This window comes from Carassius carassius, chromosome 38 (genome assembly GCF_963082965.1).
Source record: "Carassius carassius chromosome 38, fCarCar2.1, whole genome shotgun sequence".
Lineage (NCBI taxonomy): Eukaryota > Metazoa > Chordata > Actinopteri > Cypriniformes > Cyprinidae > Carassius > Carassius carassius.
In genome coordinates, this window is record NC_081792.1 from 6,359,574 (window position 1) to 6,380,642 (window position 21,069).

At 38.7% G+C, this 21,069-nt stretch overlaps 1 protein-coding gene across 1 annotated transcript in view; it reads right to left on the minus strand.

The window, feature by feature from the left end:
- The window catches only part of timeless (timeless circadian clock), a 150,651-nt gene that overhangs the window by 21,401 nt on the left and 108,181 nt on the right, over positions 1-21,069 (minus strand). Inside the window, exons 18-25 of the mRNA XM_059529031.1 lie at positions 16,241-16,442; positions 15,830-15,969; positions 15,633-15,712; positions 15,413-15,533; positions 8,523-8,605; positions 7,778-7,926; positions 878-1,094; positions 731-799 (exon numbers count right to left, since the gene is read on the minus strand). Coding sequence (XP_059385014.1) covers positions 731-799; positions 878-1,094; positions 7,778-7,926; positions 8,523-8,605; positions 15,413-15,533; positions 15,633-15,712; positions 15,830-15,969; positions 16,241-16,442 — 1,061 coding nt within the window. The remainder of the gene's footprint in view (positions 1-730; positions 800-877; positions 1,095-7,777; positions 7,927-8,522; positions 8,606-15,412; positions 15,534-15,632; positions 15,713-15,829; positions 15,970-16,240; positions 16,443-21,069) is intronic.

Here is a 21,069-nt window from a genome sequence, read left to right on the forward strand (position 1 = left end):
CTGCTCGCTCGCACCAACAGGAGGAGGAGGGGTCAGTGTTACTCTCTACACTGAACTCAGCCGGAGGGATTCCTACTCTTTCAGTCATTGAGGAGACATGGAAAACAGCCATACCGCAGGAAAGGTATAATGGAAAATATTAGTGGTCTTGAAACCGTAACATTTTCAAATAGCTGTATACCTTGAAACCAGTAATCGGTAATGTGGGACACCATTTTACCCCTTGCAGGACATTGGACAAAGCTCTCAATTTTGAGACCGCTTTGTAAACTAGGAGTTCGAAAAAAAAAAAAAAAATAATGTTTTTTTTTTAAAGATGACGCAGTGCCAACTGTATTAAATCTGGCAGCTGTAACATCACAGTAAATAATTTCATAATTCTTTGTCTGTAAAAGAAGACTTAACATTTGTTTTCAAAACACTTTTTTACATTCAAAAAAAGAGTGCTTGTGTTAATAAACCCATATTTTTTTCTTACATAAGGAGAACCTCAAAGAACAATGAAATGCTACAAATAAAAAAGGTAAATACTATAAATACTTCTGAAAATGGACACCTCTCTCTATTCATATGCTTGTTTTTGCTCATGCAGACCAAAATAAATGCTTTGAGGGATGCATGTTGAGTAATCTCCTACTGTACACTCTCAAACCTCAGATATATTTCTGGAGATCTGTGAATACTTTCACTCTAACTGCAAGCAGAAGTAACAGAGAGGCAAGTAACTCACCATCCTCCTCGCGGTCATCAGCAGTTCTGTTAAGTGAATTCTTTAGCCACAGGACAGGCCCTGACAGACCTGTTAACACAAAATAATAGGAAATGTTCTCAGCCTTCACTTAGAAAGAATCTCAAAATGATGCCTGATAATACCTACCTTGTTGCTGTAAAGTTTGGACCATGTTTCTCAGACTATGAATTTTCTTCAAAGAATTATCTCTACTCATGTTCTTTTGTCTTTCTTTGGGTGAGTTGTCAACAAGCTCTTCATAGTCTTGTTCATCTTCATCTTGATCAGATTTATCTTCTTCATCCTCTATCTCCAGTTCCTTCTCCTGCGGCTCTCCAGTCAGATCAAAGAACTCTTCCTCTGTCTGAAATGTATAAAAACACAAATATAAATGTATATCTGCTAAAAGAACAGCAGTTACTGTATGTTTACTGGTTGGGAGTTATTAAAGAATTCTGAATTACAGATACCTTAATCATTTTACTATGATGATGGCACAGGTAAATGCAAGTTTAAAGGAAACATATCGGTAGCAACATTCATTTTAAAATGTAACATGCAAAATGACAATACAATATGTAAAAAAGCGTATGTAAATGTATTTCCGTTTCCGTTTATATTTTCCGATACATATGTGCAACAATTAGTGCAAAATTAAAATTAATTTATCCTATACATGTAGAACATTTACTGCAAAATGAAAATGAAAATGGTTTTACATTTGTCATTTTCTACACTAGTTTTAATATGTAAATGAAAAACATTTTAATGCTTTATAAGTTGCTAAATTAAAATCAAATTGCATACCTCAAATGGATTAGATATGTTTAACATGTCAAAGTAAAAACTGTAGCAAAATTATCATTTAAATGCCATTTTTCCAACATGCATTTCGACTTACGGGTAGGACACTTTAGATTGCATTTTCATCATGTTACCACATGATAAGTGTAGCAAAATGCAGTGTGAATTTCAAAATGCATTCGGAGCCAAATGTGCAGCAAAATGGTGCAACATCTCTCACTGTTTTATACTCCGATTAATGCACATAAGCAAACAGACAGTGCAGTTCTACACTACAGGTGCTGATCATATAATTAGAATATCATCAAAAAGTTGATTTACTGTATTTCACTAATTCCATTAAAAAAGTGAAACTTGTATATTATATTCATCCATTACACACAGATTTCTGCTCATTCAGAATCAGCTACAGATGAAGTAGCACTGTAAGATTACATTTGTTTGAATACATTATTGTGAAAGCGACTGCATGTGAATGTGCTGTACCGGTTTAAATCATGCTTTAACCTGAACATTTTCAGTAAAAGGAACAGACAAACTCCTTGAGAACTATAACTTCCCACTCTGCTATTTGCGTCATTATAACCTTCTTATTTGAGAGATCCAATGTGTATCTGTATCAAGCTATAGCTAAATGTGTTTAACATGAATTCTTGCTAAATATTCAGTTAAATTACAGGCTGTTGGCATGAATTGTACTCTCCCATACTCTGCTTGGCGTGCAGACAGTGAGATATGCGACACACCTGCAATGCTTAGGTGCTTGGAGACACGCAATCTATTATAGGAGAAAAATAAAGTATGGTAGCAAATAGGTAAAAGTGTATGTTTACTTATGTGCATCAATCAGAGTGTAAAACAGTGAGAAATTGTTGAGGCAGGTGAAAAGCGTTTGGTTAATGGTGAATATTGACCTATTGTGCATCTTGTTGCTGAGCCCATCCTTGATGTAATGATTGACAGGCTGGGGCATGATCAGCTAGGAATGCATTTCCAAATCCACATCGATTAAACTACATTATTGTGTGGTATTTGATGAAAATGAAGTTGAAATTTCTTAAGTGTTAATGTCAATGCATCTAAGAAAAATAATAGACATTGAAATAATTTTTGCAACCATCTTGTTGCAAATTTGGCTCAGAATGCATTTTGAAATTCCCACTGCATTTTGCTACAATTATCGTGTGGTATCATGATGAAAATGCTGGAGGAAAACAAAACTAAAGGTCTTTTGTAATGCTTCGCAGGCAAGTAACCTATCCTACAGAAAAGCATTAAAAACTGCTAGATCTGATTACTTTTCGTCTCTTTTAGAAGAAAACAAACATAACTCCAGATATTTATTCAATACAGTGGCCAAATTAGCAAAAAATAAAGCATCATCAAGTGTTGACATTTCCCAACAGCACAGCAGTAATGACTTTATGAACTACTTTACTTCTAAGATTGATACTATTAGAAATAAAATTGTAACCATGCAGCAGTCACCTACAGTATCGCATCAGACAGTGCTCTATAGATCCGCTGAGGACTCATTCTCTACTATAGGAGAGGAAGAATTGTATAAACTTGTTTAATCATCTAAACCAACAACTTGTAAGTTAAATCCTATTCCAGATTTTTTTCAATCATGTGGAAATCGTGTATGCTCGTGGCTCGTATCATTTGGGAGGAATTACGAGCCGAGCAGAGTGGTTTATGAGCACTTCCCGACCTCCTGATCATTTTTAAACGTCTAAAAAGTTCGTTAGCTATCGGTTTGAATTCATGACGTGTGTGGTTGAATGAGCCGATTTGTTGATCTAGCTGAAGTTGACCAATCACGAACTAGGAAAACCACAGAAGAAGAAAGACTAATGCGGTGTACACACCAAACGCGAATAGAACATCTGGCGCGAATGATTTCAATGTTAAGTCAATGCAAAGGCGCGTTTACGTGCGTCTGGAGGTCTCGCGGCGCAAATGAGGCGTTTAGCGCGGCGCGAAAGACGCGAATTGACGCGTAAATTGAGCGTTTAGCGCGATACGCGCATTAGGCACGAATGGTGCTTTTGTGCATTTAAGCGTTTGACGCGAATTTGCGTCTGCCGCCCGAGTTGAAAAATTTTAACTCTGGCGTCAATTCGTGCCGCGTTAACCAATCAGGAGCCTGCTAGGAGTCACTCATTCAATAGTATGTTCCTGCAGCCTCCGGTTGTGCAGGAATACCCTTCTCCACTCATTCAACAAGGAGGAATGACTGATGTTGTCAGTGAGCTGATCACATGGAGCTCATCTCAGAAATCGGCGAAACACATTTTTTTAAATAGACACTGTCTTTCTAAATAAATCGCATATTTGAGTTTAAAACAACTACATTCTCGCCTGAAATACTTTTAAAACTACATTTCATGACACGATAACAGTAATATTTTGAAAATTATCCGAATAAAATGGTGGTTGAAAATGCTGAGTGAACTCAGCTGGCAGAAGCCCCCCCATTACGCGAATTCGCATCTGTTATGAAGTTATTTTCACGCGCAAATGAAGCGAATGATCTCAAAATGTTCAAGCGGCAAACTAGACACGGTAGACGCGAATTTGACGCTCTATTCGCATTTGTTGTGAACACAGCATAAGATGGCAGTGCCACAGCGAATGTGGACAATTGACCAGGAGGATAAACTCGATGAACTCTGACAGGAACATCGAGCACTGTATGAGGTTTCTAGCAACGTGTACCATGCTTTTTAATTCTCTCTCTCTCACACGCATATGTAGTTTACGGTGACTCTCCATAGACGTAACAGTTTTCTATACTGTGTATTCTATCCACATACACTACCTCTATCAATCATGTTTAAAATTTCAAGTAAACACTGTTTAGTTTTTTTTTTTTTAAAGCAATTTGGTTTACGAGGGCACAGGAATTGTCCTCATAAACCATGTTTACATTGTAATACATATGTCAGATATTTATAATCCATATACAAGAACACACACACACACGCGCTATGGTGACCAGACGTCCCGGCTTCCTGTATGAACCTGTATGTGTAGGAAACAGTCAAGACTCTTATTAATATTTTATATGCAGTTATGAGAAAGGGAGAGCAGTTATATTAGGCGTGTTGGACTTGAAGCAGCACTGCACAGAATGATCACCTGTGTGACATCAAAGTACCACGAGAGCGTTTTGAATACATTGGATCCGTGTGCTCTCTTATCGCTCTCGCGTTACTTTAATGTTATACAGTGAACCTTCTGTGCAGCGGTGCTTCAAGTCGAACATGTCTATCAACTTTGTGCGATTGCTTCGGAAATTGGCAGGTCGTAAAATCGTGTCGTATATCATCTCGTCCATACGATTTTCAGATAAACTCACTCGTGACGTGTGCATGGACATATGATCTTCCGACCATCTGAATTTACACCGTCCACATTCGCTGTGGCACTGCCATCTTATGCTGTGTTCACAACAAATGCGAATAGAGCGTCAAATTCACGTCTACCGTGTCTAGTTTGCCGCTTGAACATTTTGAGATCATTCGCTTCATTTGCGCGTGAAAATAACAAAAGAGGTGATTCCAGAAGTCATAGATCCTCTTATAATAATAGACTATTATAAATTTTTCATTTTCATTAGAATATGTACCCAAAACCTTCAAAGTGGCTGTTATTAAGCCTCTCATCAAAAAACAAAAAACAAAAACACAACTTGTTATATATAACTAGTATAACTAGTTAATCACAGACCAATCTCGAATATCCTTTTTCTGTCCAAGATACTAGAAAAGGTAGTATCCTCCCAAATATATTTCTTATCATCTGATCATGGATGGTGGTCTCTCTATTAGTGCTTATTGGATCTTAGCGCTGCATTCGACACTATTGACCACAACATTCTTTTGCATAAACTAGAAAACTTTGTTGGCATTAATGGAAGTGCATTAGCATGGTTTAAATCATACTTCTATGACTGCCATCAATTTGTAGCAGTGAATGAAGAGGATCATATCAATCATAAGTGCAGAATGGATTCCCTCAAGGTTCAGTACTAGGGCCGCTACTCTTCACGCTTTACATGTTACCCTTGGGAGATATCATCAGGAAACACGTGTTAGCTTTCAGTTATGCTGATGATGATTCTTTGCGGCCTGGCGAAACGTACCAATTTCAACGGAATGCATAGTTGATATAAGAAACTGGATCATGAGTAATTTATTACTGCTAAATTCTGATAAAAAAAGTAAAAATAAAAAATAAAATAAAAAAACAGAGGTGTTAATTATAGGACCTATAAACTCTTTGTAAAACTGCATTTTTCCATTTAAAAAATATATCTAAATTACGATCTATGCTCTCAAAGGTCCCGTTCTTTGTGATCCCATGTTTTAAACTTTAGTTAGGGTGTAATGTTGTTGTTAGAGTATAAATAATATCTGTAAAATTCTAAAGCTCAAAGTTCAATGGCAAGTGAGATATTTTAACAGAATCGCCTACATCGAACGACCAGTTTGGACTACATCCCTCTAGTTCCTGCAGTAATGATGTCACTAAAACGGTTTTTGACTAACCTCCGCCCACATGAATACACAAAAAAGGGGTCGTGGTCTTGTTGCACTCCAACGGAGAAGAGGAAGAGTTGCATTTGTGTTTGTCGCCATGTCATCGAAACGCTGTTATTTTCATCTCGCTCAAATCACCTTTGTTTGGCCTTCCCAGGGATGCTGTACTTAGAGATCAATGGTTACAATTTGTGTTTAACTCGGCTCCCAAAAATTATAATCCACATTTAAAACTATGTGCAGCACATTTTGCTGAGGACAGCTTCCTCAATCTCAATCAGTTTAATGCGGATTCGCACAAAGATTATTCTTGAAAGATGGAGCAGTTCCCTCTTTGTCTGGAGAAGGCGTTGTTTATGGACCACAACCGGTAAGTGTATTTTATTATTTAAGTTGGTGCGTTTAACACTTTCTGTAACTTATTACACAAAGGGCAACGCTGTTTAGCTTTATTCACTAGATGTTAGGGCTGTGCAAAAAAATCGAATGCGATTTTCATGCGCATCTTGTCAGTAAAAACGCTCCTGTGATTATAAGTACATATCCAGCATGTGCGTTCAGATCAGGATTGCCAGGTTTTAAAACTAATCCTGCCCACTTGCTTCTCAAAACTAGCCTGATCACATTTTCAGGAGGACAGCGTGCGCTAAGCTGGTGTCGAATCACAACACAGGAACCGCTGGCACAATCAGAACTCATTACGTATTTCTGAAGGAGGGACTTCATAGAACAAGGAAGTCATCAGCCCGTTTTTATGACAGTGAAAACAGCGGTATACAGATAGGTGAATTGTGTGAAAAATACTGTTTTTTTTTTTTACACGTGACACATAAACACATGTTATATTGCACACTGTAAACACTATCAAAGTTTCAAAAAAGCACGAAAAACGGGACATTTAATGTCAAATTCAGAAATGTTCATCCATGTGTTTATGACCTCAAGGTTCGATTATTGTACTGCTTTATTGGGTTGTTGTTTTGCATGCTTAATAAACAAACTCCAGCTAGTCCAAAATGCAGCAACTAGAGTTCTTACTAGAACCAGGAAGTATGACCATATTAGCCCTGTTCTGTCAACACTGCACTGGCTCCCTATCAAACATCGTATAGATTTTAAAATCTTGCTTATTACTTATAAAGCCCTGAATGGTTTAGCACCTCAGTATTTCAACAAACTCTTGTTACATTTACAGTCCTCCACGTCCGCTGCATTCTCAAAACTCGATAATACCTAGAATATCAAAATCAACTGCAGGTGGCAGATCTTTTCCTATTTAGCACCTAAACTCCAATATAGAATAACCTACCAAACATTGTTCAGGAAACAGACACACCCTTGAAGTTTAAATCTAGATTAAAGACCCATCTCTTTAACCTGGCTTACACACCAATACGCTACTAATATCCAAATCCATTATTTTAGGCTGCATCAATTAGGTAAACCGGAATCAGGAACACTTCCCATAAGACCCGATGTACTTGCTACATCGTTACAAGAAAGGCATCTATGCTAATATTAGTCATAATATTCCAGATATTCAAATAGTTGTATTTTGGTCAAATATTGTCCTATCCTAACAAACCATACATCAATGGAGAGTTTATTTGTTCAGCTTTCATATGAAGCATAAATCACAAATTCTAAAAATTGACACTTAAGACTGGTTTTGTGGAACATATGTTGATGGACGCACCATTCCAGTACTCTTCCCAGGAGCACCGCGTTTTCTCTTCTTGTAAAGATCTCTGCGATCGGACACTAGACCCATGCTGAGGATCTTGTCGACTATTCGAGCCCTTGAACGCTTGGCTGTGATCTGCTTTAGAATATTTCCAAGCACATCTGTGAAAATAATAGAGAAAACAATTAATAAAGGACTTTGTCTTCAAGTCAAGAAACAGAGTTAAGTAGATGTGATGATTATTTTCTGTTTTATTTATTATTATTATTATTATTATTATTTGCACTTATGTTGAAGAATCAGCTTCACAAAACCAATGAGGAATTACACTGATTTCATGAATTTCATTTAATGTTCAAAACATGCTTCATTTCAAAATGGACATAACTGAAAATAGTGATAACTTCAGATGTTTCGGTAATAATCAAATGTTAATTCAGGAACAACTTTATGATTTAGTGAGTTCAGTTGTGAAAGATTTATTAGACATTCAAATTTTTTTGTTTTTTTAAACTCATTTTGCAATATGTACACATTATTTTGCTTTTTAATGCTGTTCAGTTTCTTTGTTACAATCTCTATTGTTAAAATGCTATATAAAGGTGATTAAAAAGACTAATTTATTCAGTGATTTATTTTTATCTCATTACCTCATTTCATTTTTTAATAACAGTAAGGGTAATTAAATCAACAAAAATTAAATCATAGTATTTTTACTTGATTATGAAAATGATTAAAATACATAATTTACACTAACCATCAGAGTCTTTAAACTCCTCAAAGAGCACCTGGAGTTCTTGTTCCTGTTCTTCAGTCCAGAGCACGATACGAGTACCTTTCCTGATCAAATGAGGGGGTAAAAACAAATTCATCAAGTGTTTAAATAATGAGCAAGTAATGACCCATATAAAGCAATCACATAAACCAAAGCCTAATTAAATACACATCTGAATTGCCATTAAAAAGTTTACTTTTTTTGTAGTTACAATGCTACCTAGCATCTGCAATTGATGAAACTTTTCAGAATGTATACCAAGTTTAGTGATCTTTGGATGCTGTGTTCAAGATACAGGCCAATCTGTCATTATGACCAACACCAAAATATATAACAACCCAATATATGCTAACTAACTAAAAAACACTCGCAACCTAAATTATTAGCAGCTAAAATTCTATTAAGTTATGGTGACCATTTTAGCGGATTTTTTTGTTTCATGTGTGTTAGATCTTTTTTTGAAGAAAAGCAAGGACAGGAAATACAATATTAATCCCTTCGCCTCCTGAAAATATAAATTGACGTCTTAAGTGAAACGATCATAATTTACAATATTAATACCTGTGAACAATAGCCTCAGGTAAATGGTCCACGTCAAATGTGTGAACCAACACTAGTTTACACGTCCTCTGTTGTAATTATCAATGGCATCAGTTCATGCATGATTTATTGTACATACACCATCATGTGACAGAAAGCATGTTTGGCAAGGAAAGATAAAAATGCCTTAAATAAACAGTTTCTTGCAGAGTCTGATCATTTCACTTCATCGTCGTTTAACATCTCGTCTTGATGTTGACTCTGCCGGCAATCTCTTGATGTTGCCGGCAGAGTCCAGAAAGGAAGAGCAGGGCTAGGGTGGGGAGAAGCACCACTGTTCTGGTCCAAGTCCAACCACAAAGAGAGGAAGGAGATGGTGGTGGCGGAGGACAAGAATGGAGGAGGATTGCTACAGGATCAAGGCCATGTCGCAGGGCCAACAGGGAAGCTGGACAACCTGGGAGGGAGTTGTCAACCAAAACATCACCTGGTGTGACCTGTGGAAAATCCCACAGGCAAGGCTCAGCTTCCTCATCCGCTCAACCTACGACATGCTTCCCTGTCCACGTAACCTTCACCAGTGGTTCGGAAGGCTGCACACTCTGCAACACCCCTAACACAAGCCTATAGCACATCTTGTCAGGATGTAAGATTGCGCTCTCCCAGGGACGCTACAGATGGCACCACGAGCAGGTCCTGAGAAAGCTAGCCGAGGTGCTGGAGAGGCGTCGAAAGTGCAGCAAGAGAGAACCACAACCACATCAGATTTGTCAATAAGGATGAGGGGAGAAGAAAAATCAGACCAAAAGAAACACCTAGGCCGTTTTCCCCTGACCAGGAGTGGAATATGAGGGTCAACCTTGACAGGCAGCTCTGTTTCCCAGTTGAGATAACTGCTACATCCCTATGCCCTGATATAGTAGTGTGGTCCTCCAATGCAAAATCTGTGTTTCTCATTGAGCTCACAATACTAGCGGAAGGGGGGATGGAGGCCGCCTACGAACGGAAAAAGGCCAAGTACTCAGAGTTGGCTGCTGAGTGCCGGGAGGCTGGCTATCTATCCAGTGGAGGTTGGATGCCGAGGTTACGTGGGGGTGTCTTGACTGAAGCGCGTGGCTTGAAAACGGTCACACAACTAAAGACAACACAGCGAGACTGTTCTTCTTCAAGTTCTTTTTTTATTTTACTGTTTGCTTCGCGATGAGAGGAATAAGACATAATTCAACCCAAAAAGATGTTATGTGGTTGAGGATTTGAGATTTTCCTCAGAAAAAAAGGATGAAGTGCTTTATTCAGCAGAGATCATAAACATACGTCTCTTTTTATTGATTTATATACTTGTACTAGTTTTCACATAACGTGAAAACATCTTACTAGTTAGACTTTTTCCAAAGACTTTTTCCAAACTATAATTCCTGACTAAATGTATAATCAAGTGAAATATTATGAAGTTTCAATAACAATATACAATACTATACAATTCAAAAGCTTGATGTAAATAATATAAATGTAACAAATAAATGTAAACGTAACAGATGTAACAGCTGTTCTTTCAATTTACCCCCCCCCCCCTAAAAAACCTGGAAAAAAAATATTCTCAGCTCGTTTCAACATTAATAATAATAATAATAATAATGATAATAAAGAATATCCGATTGTTAAAAGGATTTATGAAGGATTTTGTGTTACTGGAGTAATAATGAAAAAAAATTCAGTTTAAAAGTCAGCTTTGATTGTTCCTAATTTATTTATTCTTTATTTGACAGGGAAAATGGACAAAGTTTTTCCCCAGAATTAGCTACAGAGCTAAATTTCATCTGCTGTCCCTGGGCAGGAATACACCAAATTATCAATAACATACAAATTAAACACGATAAAATACAAGAAGTATAAAAACATATTCAAAAGTCATTACCTTGTATAATCTATGATTACAAACCTGATTGCAAATGTAATTTAAACTGCATGTGTGGTGTTTATTACAGAGTAAACTACTGAAATATTTAGACTTAATAGGCTATTTATCTTCAAACATTCATTTTATTTATTTTTTTTATCTGGACTACACATGCCCTAGATATTGTTTGAAAGTGTTTTGATCTTTTATTGTTCATTCACGCTTTACATTATGGCTTCATTAGTTAACATAAACTGCCAATGAAAAAATTATTCTGAACATTCATTAATCTTAGGTATTCCAATATTTAATAACACATTGTTAAAATTGAAAGTTGCAACTGTGCTATTTAATGAGCTAACATGAACTAAGACTTGTATTTTTTTAAAAAGATTAATAACTTCTATAGTAAATGTAGCTATTGCTCATTGTTTAGCTGTGCATTTATTGAATGAGCACTATGCGATGTCTGAACTGATTACACTATATTTTATGTATTGCACTGTATTTTATGTAAAATCACTTTCTATTTTTAAACCATCTTAAATTCATTTTAAGTCAATTTTTAAATCATTTTCATTGTCAAGTTTTTAAATTGCTTTTTTTATTTTCGTGATTATTTTTCTTCATGACTTTTTTACTTTCTTTTTTAATTATCATTGTGTATGAAATTTGCTATATAAATAAACTTGCCTTGCCGTGAATGTTAATGCATTAACTAAGGTTAACTAATGAGGTTGTTGTGCTGATTACAGTGAGATTAGATGTTAGCCATTTAGATGTGTATAAGAAACTGAAAAAAGCACAAATGTCAGGGCATGACAAAACTTCTCCAAGCCCCAAAAATACCCTATTAGGAACAAAGCTGACTTTCAAACTGAATTTTTTGCATCATTGCTCCAGTCACACAATCCTTCAGAAATCCTTTTAACAATCTTATTTTCTACAAAAAAAAAAAAAAAAAACATTTACTGCTATTATTATCATCATTATTATTATAATTAATGTTAAAAGGAGCTGAGAATATGTTTTCCAGTTTTTTGGGGGGATAAATTGAAAGAACAGCATTGTTTGTTACATTTGTTACAGTTACATTTATTTATTACATTTATATTATTTACATCAAGCTTTTGAATTGCTGAAGCCACCTTCTGTAGAACTTAATGGCACTAGTGCTGGTGTCGTCAAACGTTAGTCTGGAGCCCTACAGTGGTTCTCCAAGTCTGAAAAGTCATAACAGTGTTAGAAGAATTTTGACAACTATTGTTTTTCAGTAAAAATATATCACAGATATCTTGTGTGTGATATATTTTTACTGAAAAACAATAAATATCTTTCTTTTTGCTTTCTGCAATGGTTTCATCTTCACTTCCTTCCCCTAAACTGTTTGCATCTTTGGATGCTAACAGTGCTACTGATACTTTCTGCTCCACTCTTACATCTTGTTTAGACACTGTTTGCCCCTTATCTTCCAGGCCAGCCTGTAACACCCCTTTTGCCCCTTGGTTATCTGATGTTCTACGCGAACACCGTTCTAAGCTTAGAGCTGCTGAAAGGGTGTGGCGCAAATCCAGAAATACTACTAACCTTAATATGTATCAGTCACTCCTATCTTCTTTCTCTGCTAATGTCTCCACTGCTAAAATGACATACTACCATAACAAAATTAACAATTCGTCTAACTCTCGCATGCTTTTTAAAACATTTTCCTCACTTCTTTGTCCTCCTCCTCCCCCTCCTGCTTCATCTCTAATAGCTGACGACTTTGCAATGTTTTTAATTAATAAAATTAAACCCATTAGTGCACAATTTTCCACACCACAATCAGTCAAGCTCATATCACCAGCAAACTTACACTCATTTACATCCTTCTCTTCACTCTCTGAGGCAGAAGTCTCAAAACTCATCCTTTCTAATCACCCTACTACTTGCCCGCTTGATCGTATTCCATCTCATCTCCTTCAAGCCATTTCTCCTGCAGTTGTACCTGCACTCACTCACATCATCAACACATCCCTCCACACTGGTGTTTTTCCCTCATCATTTAGACAGGCACGTATAACTCCACTACTTAAAAAATCCAACGTCAATCCTTCTCTTTTAGAGAACTACAGACCAGTTTCCCTTCTTCCTTTCATTGCAAAAACACTTGAACGAGCTGTGTTCAACCAAGTCTCTACATTTCTCACACACAACAACCTCCTTGACAGCAACCAATCTGGCTTCAGAAGTGGACATTCAACTGAGACTGCCTTGCTCTCAGTTGTTGAAGCTCTAAGACTGGCAAGAGCGGAATCCAAATCTTCAGTACTTATCCTGCTTGATCTGTCCGCTGCTTTTGACATGGTTAACCACCAGATCCTCCTATCAACCCTACTGGCAAAAGGCATCTCAGGAACCACACTTCAATGGTTTGAGTCTTACCTATCAGATAGATCCTTCAAAGAATCTTGGAGAGGTGAGGTGTCCAAGTCACAACATCTAACTACTGGGGTGCCTCAGGGCTCAGTTCTTGGACCACTTCTCTTCTCTGTCTACATGGCATCATTAGGTTCTGTCATTCAGAAACATGGCTTTTCATACCACTGCTATGCTGATGACACTCAACTCTACCTCTCATTCCTTCCCGATGATCCGATGGTAGCTATTCGCATCTCAGCTTGTCTAACAGACATTTCTTCCTGGATGATGGACCATCACCTTCAACTCAACCTTGCCAAGACAGAACTGCTTGTGATTCCAGCAAACCCATCGTTTCATCACAATTTCACCATCAAGTTAGGCACATCAACCATAACTCCTTCAAAAACAGCTAGAAGCCTTGGAGTTATGATTGATGATCAGCTGACTTTCTCAGACCACATTGCTAAAACTGTCCGATCCTGCAGATTTCCTTTATTCAACATCAAGAAGATCAGGCCCTTTCTTTCGGAACATGCTGCACAACTCCTTGTTCAAGCTCTTGTTCTGTCCAGGCTGGACTATTGCAATGCCCTCTTGGGAGGTCTTGCAGCCAATTCTATCAAACCTTTACAATTAATTCAGAACGCGCCAGCAAGATTAATTTTGAATGAGCCAAAAAGAATACACGTCACACCTCTGTTTATCAATTTGCACTGGCTTCCATTAGCTGCTCGTATAAAATTCAAGGCATTGATGTTTGCCTACAAAACTACCACTGGCTCTGCACCCATTTACCTAAATGTGTTACTTCAGACTTATGTGCCCTCTAGAAGCTTGCGTTCTGCAAGTGAACGTCACTTGATTGTGCCATCCCAAAGAAGCACAAAGTCACTTTTACGGACTTTTAAATTAAATGTTCCCTCCTGGTGGAATGACCTCCCCAACTCAATCTGGACAGCTGAGTCCTTCGCCATCTTCAAGAATCGGCTTAAAACACATCTCTTCCATCTTTATTTGACCCTCTAACTTTAACACTCATTATTCTAATTCTATTCTTTAAAAAAATCTAACTACCTTTCTAATCTTTTTATATTCTATTTTCTTTTCATTAATTATGCAATTGTATATGTGTATGTGTCAAGACCTCTAACACTAGCTTGCTCTATTCTTTTTTTATTCTATATGTTTTCTTTATATTATATTATTTAAAATCCCATGCTAGGTGTACTGTGTTAACCTAACTGAGACTTGTTATAGCACTATATATCATTGCTCTTTTTGTTGTTTTTGATTGCTTCCACTGTCCCCATTCGTAAGTCGCTTTGGATAAAAGCGTCTGCTAAATGAATAAATGTAAATGTAAATGTAATGTAAATATCACCACCACTAGCTTATAACATAACCACTAGCCAGCATTGACAAGTTAAAGCTGTTAGTGATGTTTGCAGCAAAATTTGACTAGAAGAGTAAAAATAATGAAATGGCAAGTCCACTGCCTGTTTCAGTACCGACAGAAAAAAAAAAAAAAAAAAGTTGACCACTGCTCAGGCCAAATGGCACGATGAACATCTGCACCGTGTAATGACTGTTTAATAACAATAGTATGCAGTAAGAGACTATTGTGCAAAGGTCTCTCTTTTAATGTTTGATGTGTAGACTGTAGCCTAAGACTATCCCACGTTTTGAAATGAACTCACTGTACTTTTTTTGTATGTTACAATGTTATATTATAATGTTATTGTTATTTTAGTTTGTTGTTTCATCTCCGTTTTCAAACAAAAATGTTACAGTTACAGTCAGTTGCAACCCATCTCTTTGCGCCACCTGGCGGTAGTTTCGCAAAAAATGTTTTTCAAAAGTTTAACACGCGACTGACTTACTGACCTGGCAGCGGTACACGTGGCGGTATTAGGCATTTTGGTTGTCCACCTACTGTATTTATTAATTTTATAGGATTTTAAACAGAGCAAAATGTCTCTACTTTGCTACCAGTCTTTACTTTCTAACTACAGGTTTTACAAAAGAACCATACCTCTCTTTCTTCAAATCCTTCGCACTGTCCACTAAACCCATGGACACCATGCGAGACACCACCTCACGTCTAGTGTGACTGATGCTCAGCAATGGTAATATCGTCTCAACAATATCTGGCACTGAAGAACAAAAACAAAAATAACAAAGATGATTTAGAAAACTGGTCAAAACTAAAAAAACAAACAAACAACAGACACTGTGAATGACTGGAACTCCACCTCCAGATTCTTTGTACTCTTCATACAATCGCTGAAGCTGTTCTTCTTCCTCTGGAGTCCATTTGTTTTTCTTGCCTTCCCTAAAATATATGAAAATGTGAATAAAACATATCACTAACTTTTGAGCACTGTAATGAAGTTCAAAGATCTGAGCTCTCATCAACCATAAATGAAACCAGGTCAAAACGTGCAATTACCCGTCTTTATTATATCCCTCTGTCATTTCTCTTACAGCACCTACATTCTTCCAGAACAGCAGCTCCACAAACGCTTTGTTGTTTTTAGTAGTAAACACAAAGAACCGATTCAGAACATATTTTGCAAATGTAACAAGCTCCTGTAAGGACAAAAAACCCATGAGGAATTAATTAATAAAAAACTTAAAATAACTGATCATTGTATTTTATTTTAGAATTTAGATGCAGAGGTGTGAGATTAAGAACTGCAAAGACTTTCTTTCAAACATCAAAACCAATGACTTTGGCATCATTAGCGCTAAGCTCTACCAGTCAAGCTACAGACACCATACAGTTACAAAAGAACTACAGAAAGAACTACACCGTAATAATTAATTGGAATTACTAATGGAAAGCATCAGTGTATGTTACCTGATAGGCAGCCGCCGCTGGGTCTTCCAAGATCTTATTAAACGAGGAAAAGATGGACAACTGATACAGTAATGCCTCCATCTTTAGATCCACAGCCAGTCTGTGCAGCATGCGTGTGATGCAGTGGTTGGTGTGAACAGAGTTCTGGGAGTATGAGCGCAGCAGGATAATGTATGGACGAACAACACTTGGATTGGCAAACCTGTCAATAAAAATTTTTAATTATAGAGTATAACTGAACATATTAGAACATAAAACAAGAAAAACTTTTATTCAGCTTTACTTTAAATCAATATAAAATGTTATTATGTCTACATTTTTATAATAGTGGTTTCGGCTTAATACAAAATAATTAAACGGCAAATTAGAAGTTGTGGTAAAAAATGCAGGTAAATTATACAATTTTTTTTTTCATTACCACAATCGCTGATACATTTTGTGAAAAGCTACATTTTTGAAAAAAATTGACCATGTGACTATCTTACAGCGATAAAGTGTATAGACCACACTTTTCTTTTTAAGGTTATATGTTTCTACAACAATTTAAGAAAGTTTAATTCAGACAATTTTATGCCAGCTACACTACCACTGGTAGTGCACAATTCCATTTACAACAGTTCAAGGAACAAGCATGTATAGGAGTAAGGAAAAAACCAAGCCGTGTTCCAAAGACATGCTTTTGTGTGGAACTACTTTCTTAACCCATGGATTCAGGATGAGCCATTGGCATAATAAGAAATAGTCACGTTAGAACTAGCAATGACAGCTTGGAGTAACAAGGAGATAGACCAAGCTTGGAGTATCAAGGAGATCAATTGTGTGATGTTGCTAAACAGTCCAAAAAATGTTTTACTGAATAACTTTCAATCTAGACAGTATTGTCTAGACTATTACTAGACTATTACTTCTTCACTTGGCGCCGGTACAGGATGGCTGCCTCCGTGACGTGCTCTGCATATGTTTTTGTCTTTTTGTTAGTTTGTCCTGTCTTTAGTTATATTCCTGCAATCAGTTTCACCAGGGATGAACTGCTGAACATTCGGCAGAACGCACCACAAGATGTTTTTCCGGATTTCAATTATTCAGACGTTTTATTGAATATTGTTATCGGAGGAGCAGCGGCGCTGATCAAACGCTTCAGGACGCGCAGACGGGGAAAGCGTGCTGGCGCGCTCGTCAGACTCAGGAAGCGCGGATTTCGAACGCCGTTGCCTAGCATCCATCTGGCAAATTTACGCTCTCTACCCAACAAAACGGACAAACTCCTTCTGCTTTCTCGGACAAATAAGGATTTCACACACTCTGCTGCTCTGTGTTTCACGGAAACCTGGCTGATTGACGCCATACCGGACAGCGCGCTCCATCTGCCGGGCTTTCAGCTGTTTAGAGCGGATCGCGACGCAGAATCAACGGGGAAATCGTGCGGCGGCGGGACATGCTTTTACATCAATGAACGGTGGTGTACAGATGTAACTGTGTTAAAGAAGATGTGCTGTCCTAATCTAGAAATGCAGTTTGTCAACTGCAAGCCGTTCTATTCGCCGCGGGAGTTCCACTCGCTCATTCTGGTTAGTGTTTACATCCCTCCGCAAGCGCAAGTAAGCCTGGCTTTACAGAAACTCGCTGATCAGATCACAGACACAGAACAACAACACCCGGACTCTGTTTTAATCATTCTTGGGGACTTTAATAAAGCCAATCTCTCCCATGAACTGCCAAAATACAGACAGCATGTTACCTGTCCCACCAGAGACAGTAATATATTGGATCACTGTTACACAACAATAAAAGGATGCATATCACTCTGTTCCACGAGCAGCTTTGGGACGTTCTGATCACCTTCTGGTTCATCTTATACCGACCTACAGGCAGAAACTAAAATCAGCTAAACCTGTATTAAGGACTGTAAAAAGATGGACTAATGAAGCAGAGCAGGATTTACAATCTTGTTTTGACCTCACTGATTGGAGTGTTTTTGAAGCTGCTTCCACCGATCTGGATGAACTCACAGAGACTGTAACATCATATATCAGTTTCTGTGAGGATATGTGTATTCCTACCAAGACTCAACTAAATTACAACAATGACAAACCGTGGTTCACTGCAAAACTCAGACAGCTCCGTCAGGCCAAAGAAGATGCTTACAGGAAGGGGGACAATGTCTTGTATAAACAGGCTAAATACACACTGGAAAAGGAGATCAGAGTGGCAAAGAGGAATTATTCTGAAAAAATAAGGACTCAGTTCACTTCGAACGACTCAGCATCAGTGTGGAAAAGTCACTCACCTCCCCACACAACCATTCACACCATTCACAACTCCTGCAACCAACCCTGAATGCCTCTCCAAACAACCGTTCACACCATTCACAGCTCCTGCAACCCATCCTGATCACCTCTCCAATCAAGCACTCTCACCATTCACACCTCCTGCATCCCACCTCTCCCCCACACCTGCAATACAGATCAGCGAGGATGCGGTCCGCCAGGTCTTCCGGAAGCAGAAAAGGAAAAAAGCACCAGGCCCGGATTGTGTTACACCAGCCTGTCTGAAATCCTGTGCTGACCAGCTGGCCACCATCTTCACAAAGATCTTCAACAGATCGCTGGAGCTGTGCGAAGTCCCTTCATGCTTCAAACGCTCCACCATCATCCCCATCCCAAAGAAACCCAAAATTACAGGACTAAATGACTACAGGCCTGTGGCTTTAACATCCGTAGTCATGAAGTCATTTGAAAAACTGGTGCTGGCTCACCTGAAGGACATCACTGGACCCTTGCTGGATCCTCTTCAGTTTGCCTACAGAGCAAACAGGTCTGTGGACGATGCAGTAAACATTGGACTGCATTATGTTCTGCAACACCTAGACAGACCAGGAACCTATGTGAGGATCCTGTTTGTGGACTTCAGCTCGGCTTTTAACACGATCATGCCAAACCTCCTCCTGCCCAAGCTAACTCAGCTCTCCGTGCCCACCTCCATCTGTCAGTGGATCAACAGCTTCCTGACAGACAGGCAGCAGCTAGTGAGGCTGGGAAAATACACATCCAGCACCCGTACAATCAGCACCGGAGCTCCCCAGGGCTGCGTTCTCCCCCCACTGCTCTTCTCCCTGTACACTAATGACTGCACATCTAAGGACCCCTCTGTCAAGCTCCTGAAGTTTGCAGACGACACCACACTCATCGGCCTCATTCAGGACAGTGACGAGTCTGCTTACAGGCAGGAGGTTAAAGAGCTGGCTGTCTGGTGCACTCTCAACAACCTGGAGCTTAACACGCTCGAAACAGTGGAGATGACTGTGGACTTCAGGAGAAACCCCCCTGCACTCCCCCCACTCACCATCATGAACAGCACTGTGACTGCAGTGGAGTCATTCAGGTTCCTGGGCACCACTATCTCTCAGGACCTGAAGTGGGACATTCACATTGACTCCATTGTGAAAAAGGCCCAGCAGAGGTTGTACTTCCTTCGCCAGCTGAGGAAGTTTAACCTGCCACAGGATCTGCTGAAACAGTTCTACTCCACCATCATCGAATCCATCCTCTGCACTTCAGTAACTGTCGGGTTCAGCTCAGCTTCTAAATCTGACCTCAGAAGACTACAGAGGGTAGTCCGGACTGCTGAGCGAATCATCGGTTCAACTCTCCCATCTATTCAAGAACTGTACTTATCCAGAGTGAGCAAAAGGGCTGTTAAAATCACTCTGGACCCCTCACATCCAGCACACTCCCTCTTTGAACTGTTGCCATCTGGTCGACGCTACAGAGCACTGAGCACCAGAACGACCAGACACAGGAATAGTTTCTTCCCTCAGGCAATCCATCTTATGAACAGCTGATACACACTGAACACACTACACTTTATATGTATATACACATACACTTAATTTATCTAACACACATACTTAGTATACACTTAAATTTTGCACATAATATACATGTACATACATAACTGCATTTTTGGAATATACCTGCCTACAATTGTCAATTTGTATATTGTCATTTCTTATCTACTTATTTGTATTTTTTGTAACATCTATCAGTTTCTGTGAGGATATGTGTATTCCTACCAAGACTCAACTAAATTACAACAATGACAAACCGTGGTTCACTGCAAAACTCAGACAGCTCCGTCAGGCCAAAGAAGATGCTTACAGGAAGGGGGACAATGTCTTGTATAAACAGGCTAAATACACACTGGAAAAGGAGATCAGAGTGGCAAAGAGGAATTATTCTGAAAAAATAAGGACTCAGTTCACTTCGAACGACTCAGCATCAGTGTGGAAAAGTCTAAAGAAGATCACCAATTACAAGACACCACCCCCCAGCACTGTGGAGAATCAACGACTGGCAGACGATCTGAACGAGTTTTACTGCAGGTTTGAAAGAACACCCATCACCTGCCCTGAACACCTCCCCACACAACCATTCACACCATTCACAACTCCTGCAACCAACCCTGAATGCCTCTCCAAACAACCGTTCACACCATTCACAGCTCCTGCAACCCATCCTGATCACCTCTCCAATCAAGCACTCTCACCATTCACACCTCCTGCATCCCCCCTCTCCCCCACACCTGCAATACAGATCAGCGAGGATGCGGTCCGCCAGGTCTTCCGGAAGCAGAAAAGGAAAAAAGCACCAGGCCCGGATTGTGTTACACCAGCCTGTCTGAAATCCTGTGCTGACCAGCTGGCCACCATCTTCACAAAGATCTTCAACAGATCGCTGGAGCTGTGCGAAGTCCCTTCATGCTTCAAACGCTCCACCATCATCCCCATCCCAAAGAAACCCAAAATTACAGGACTAAATGACTACAGGCCT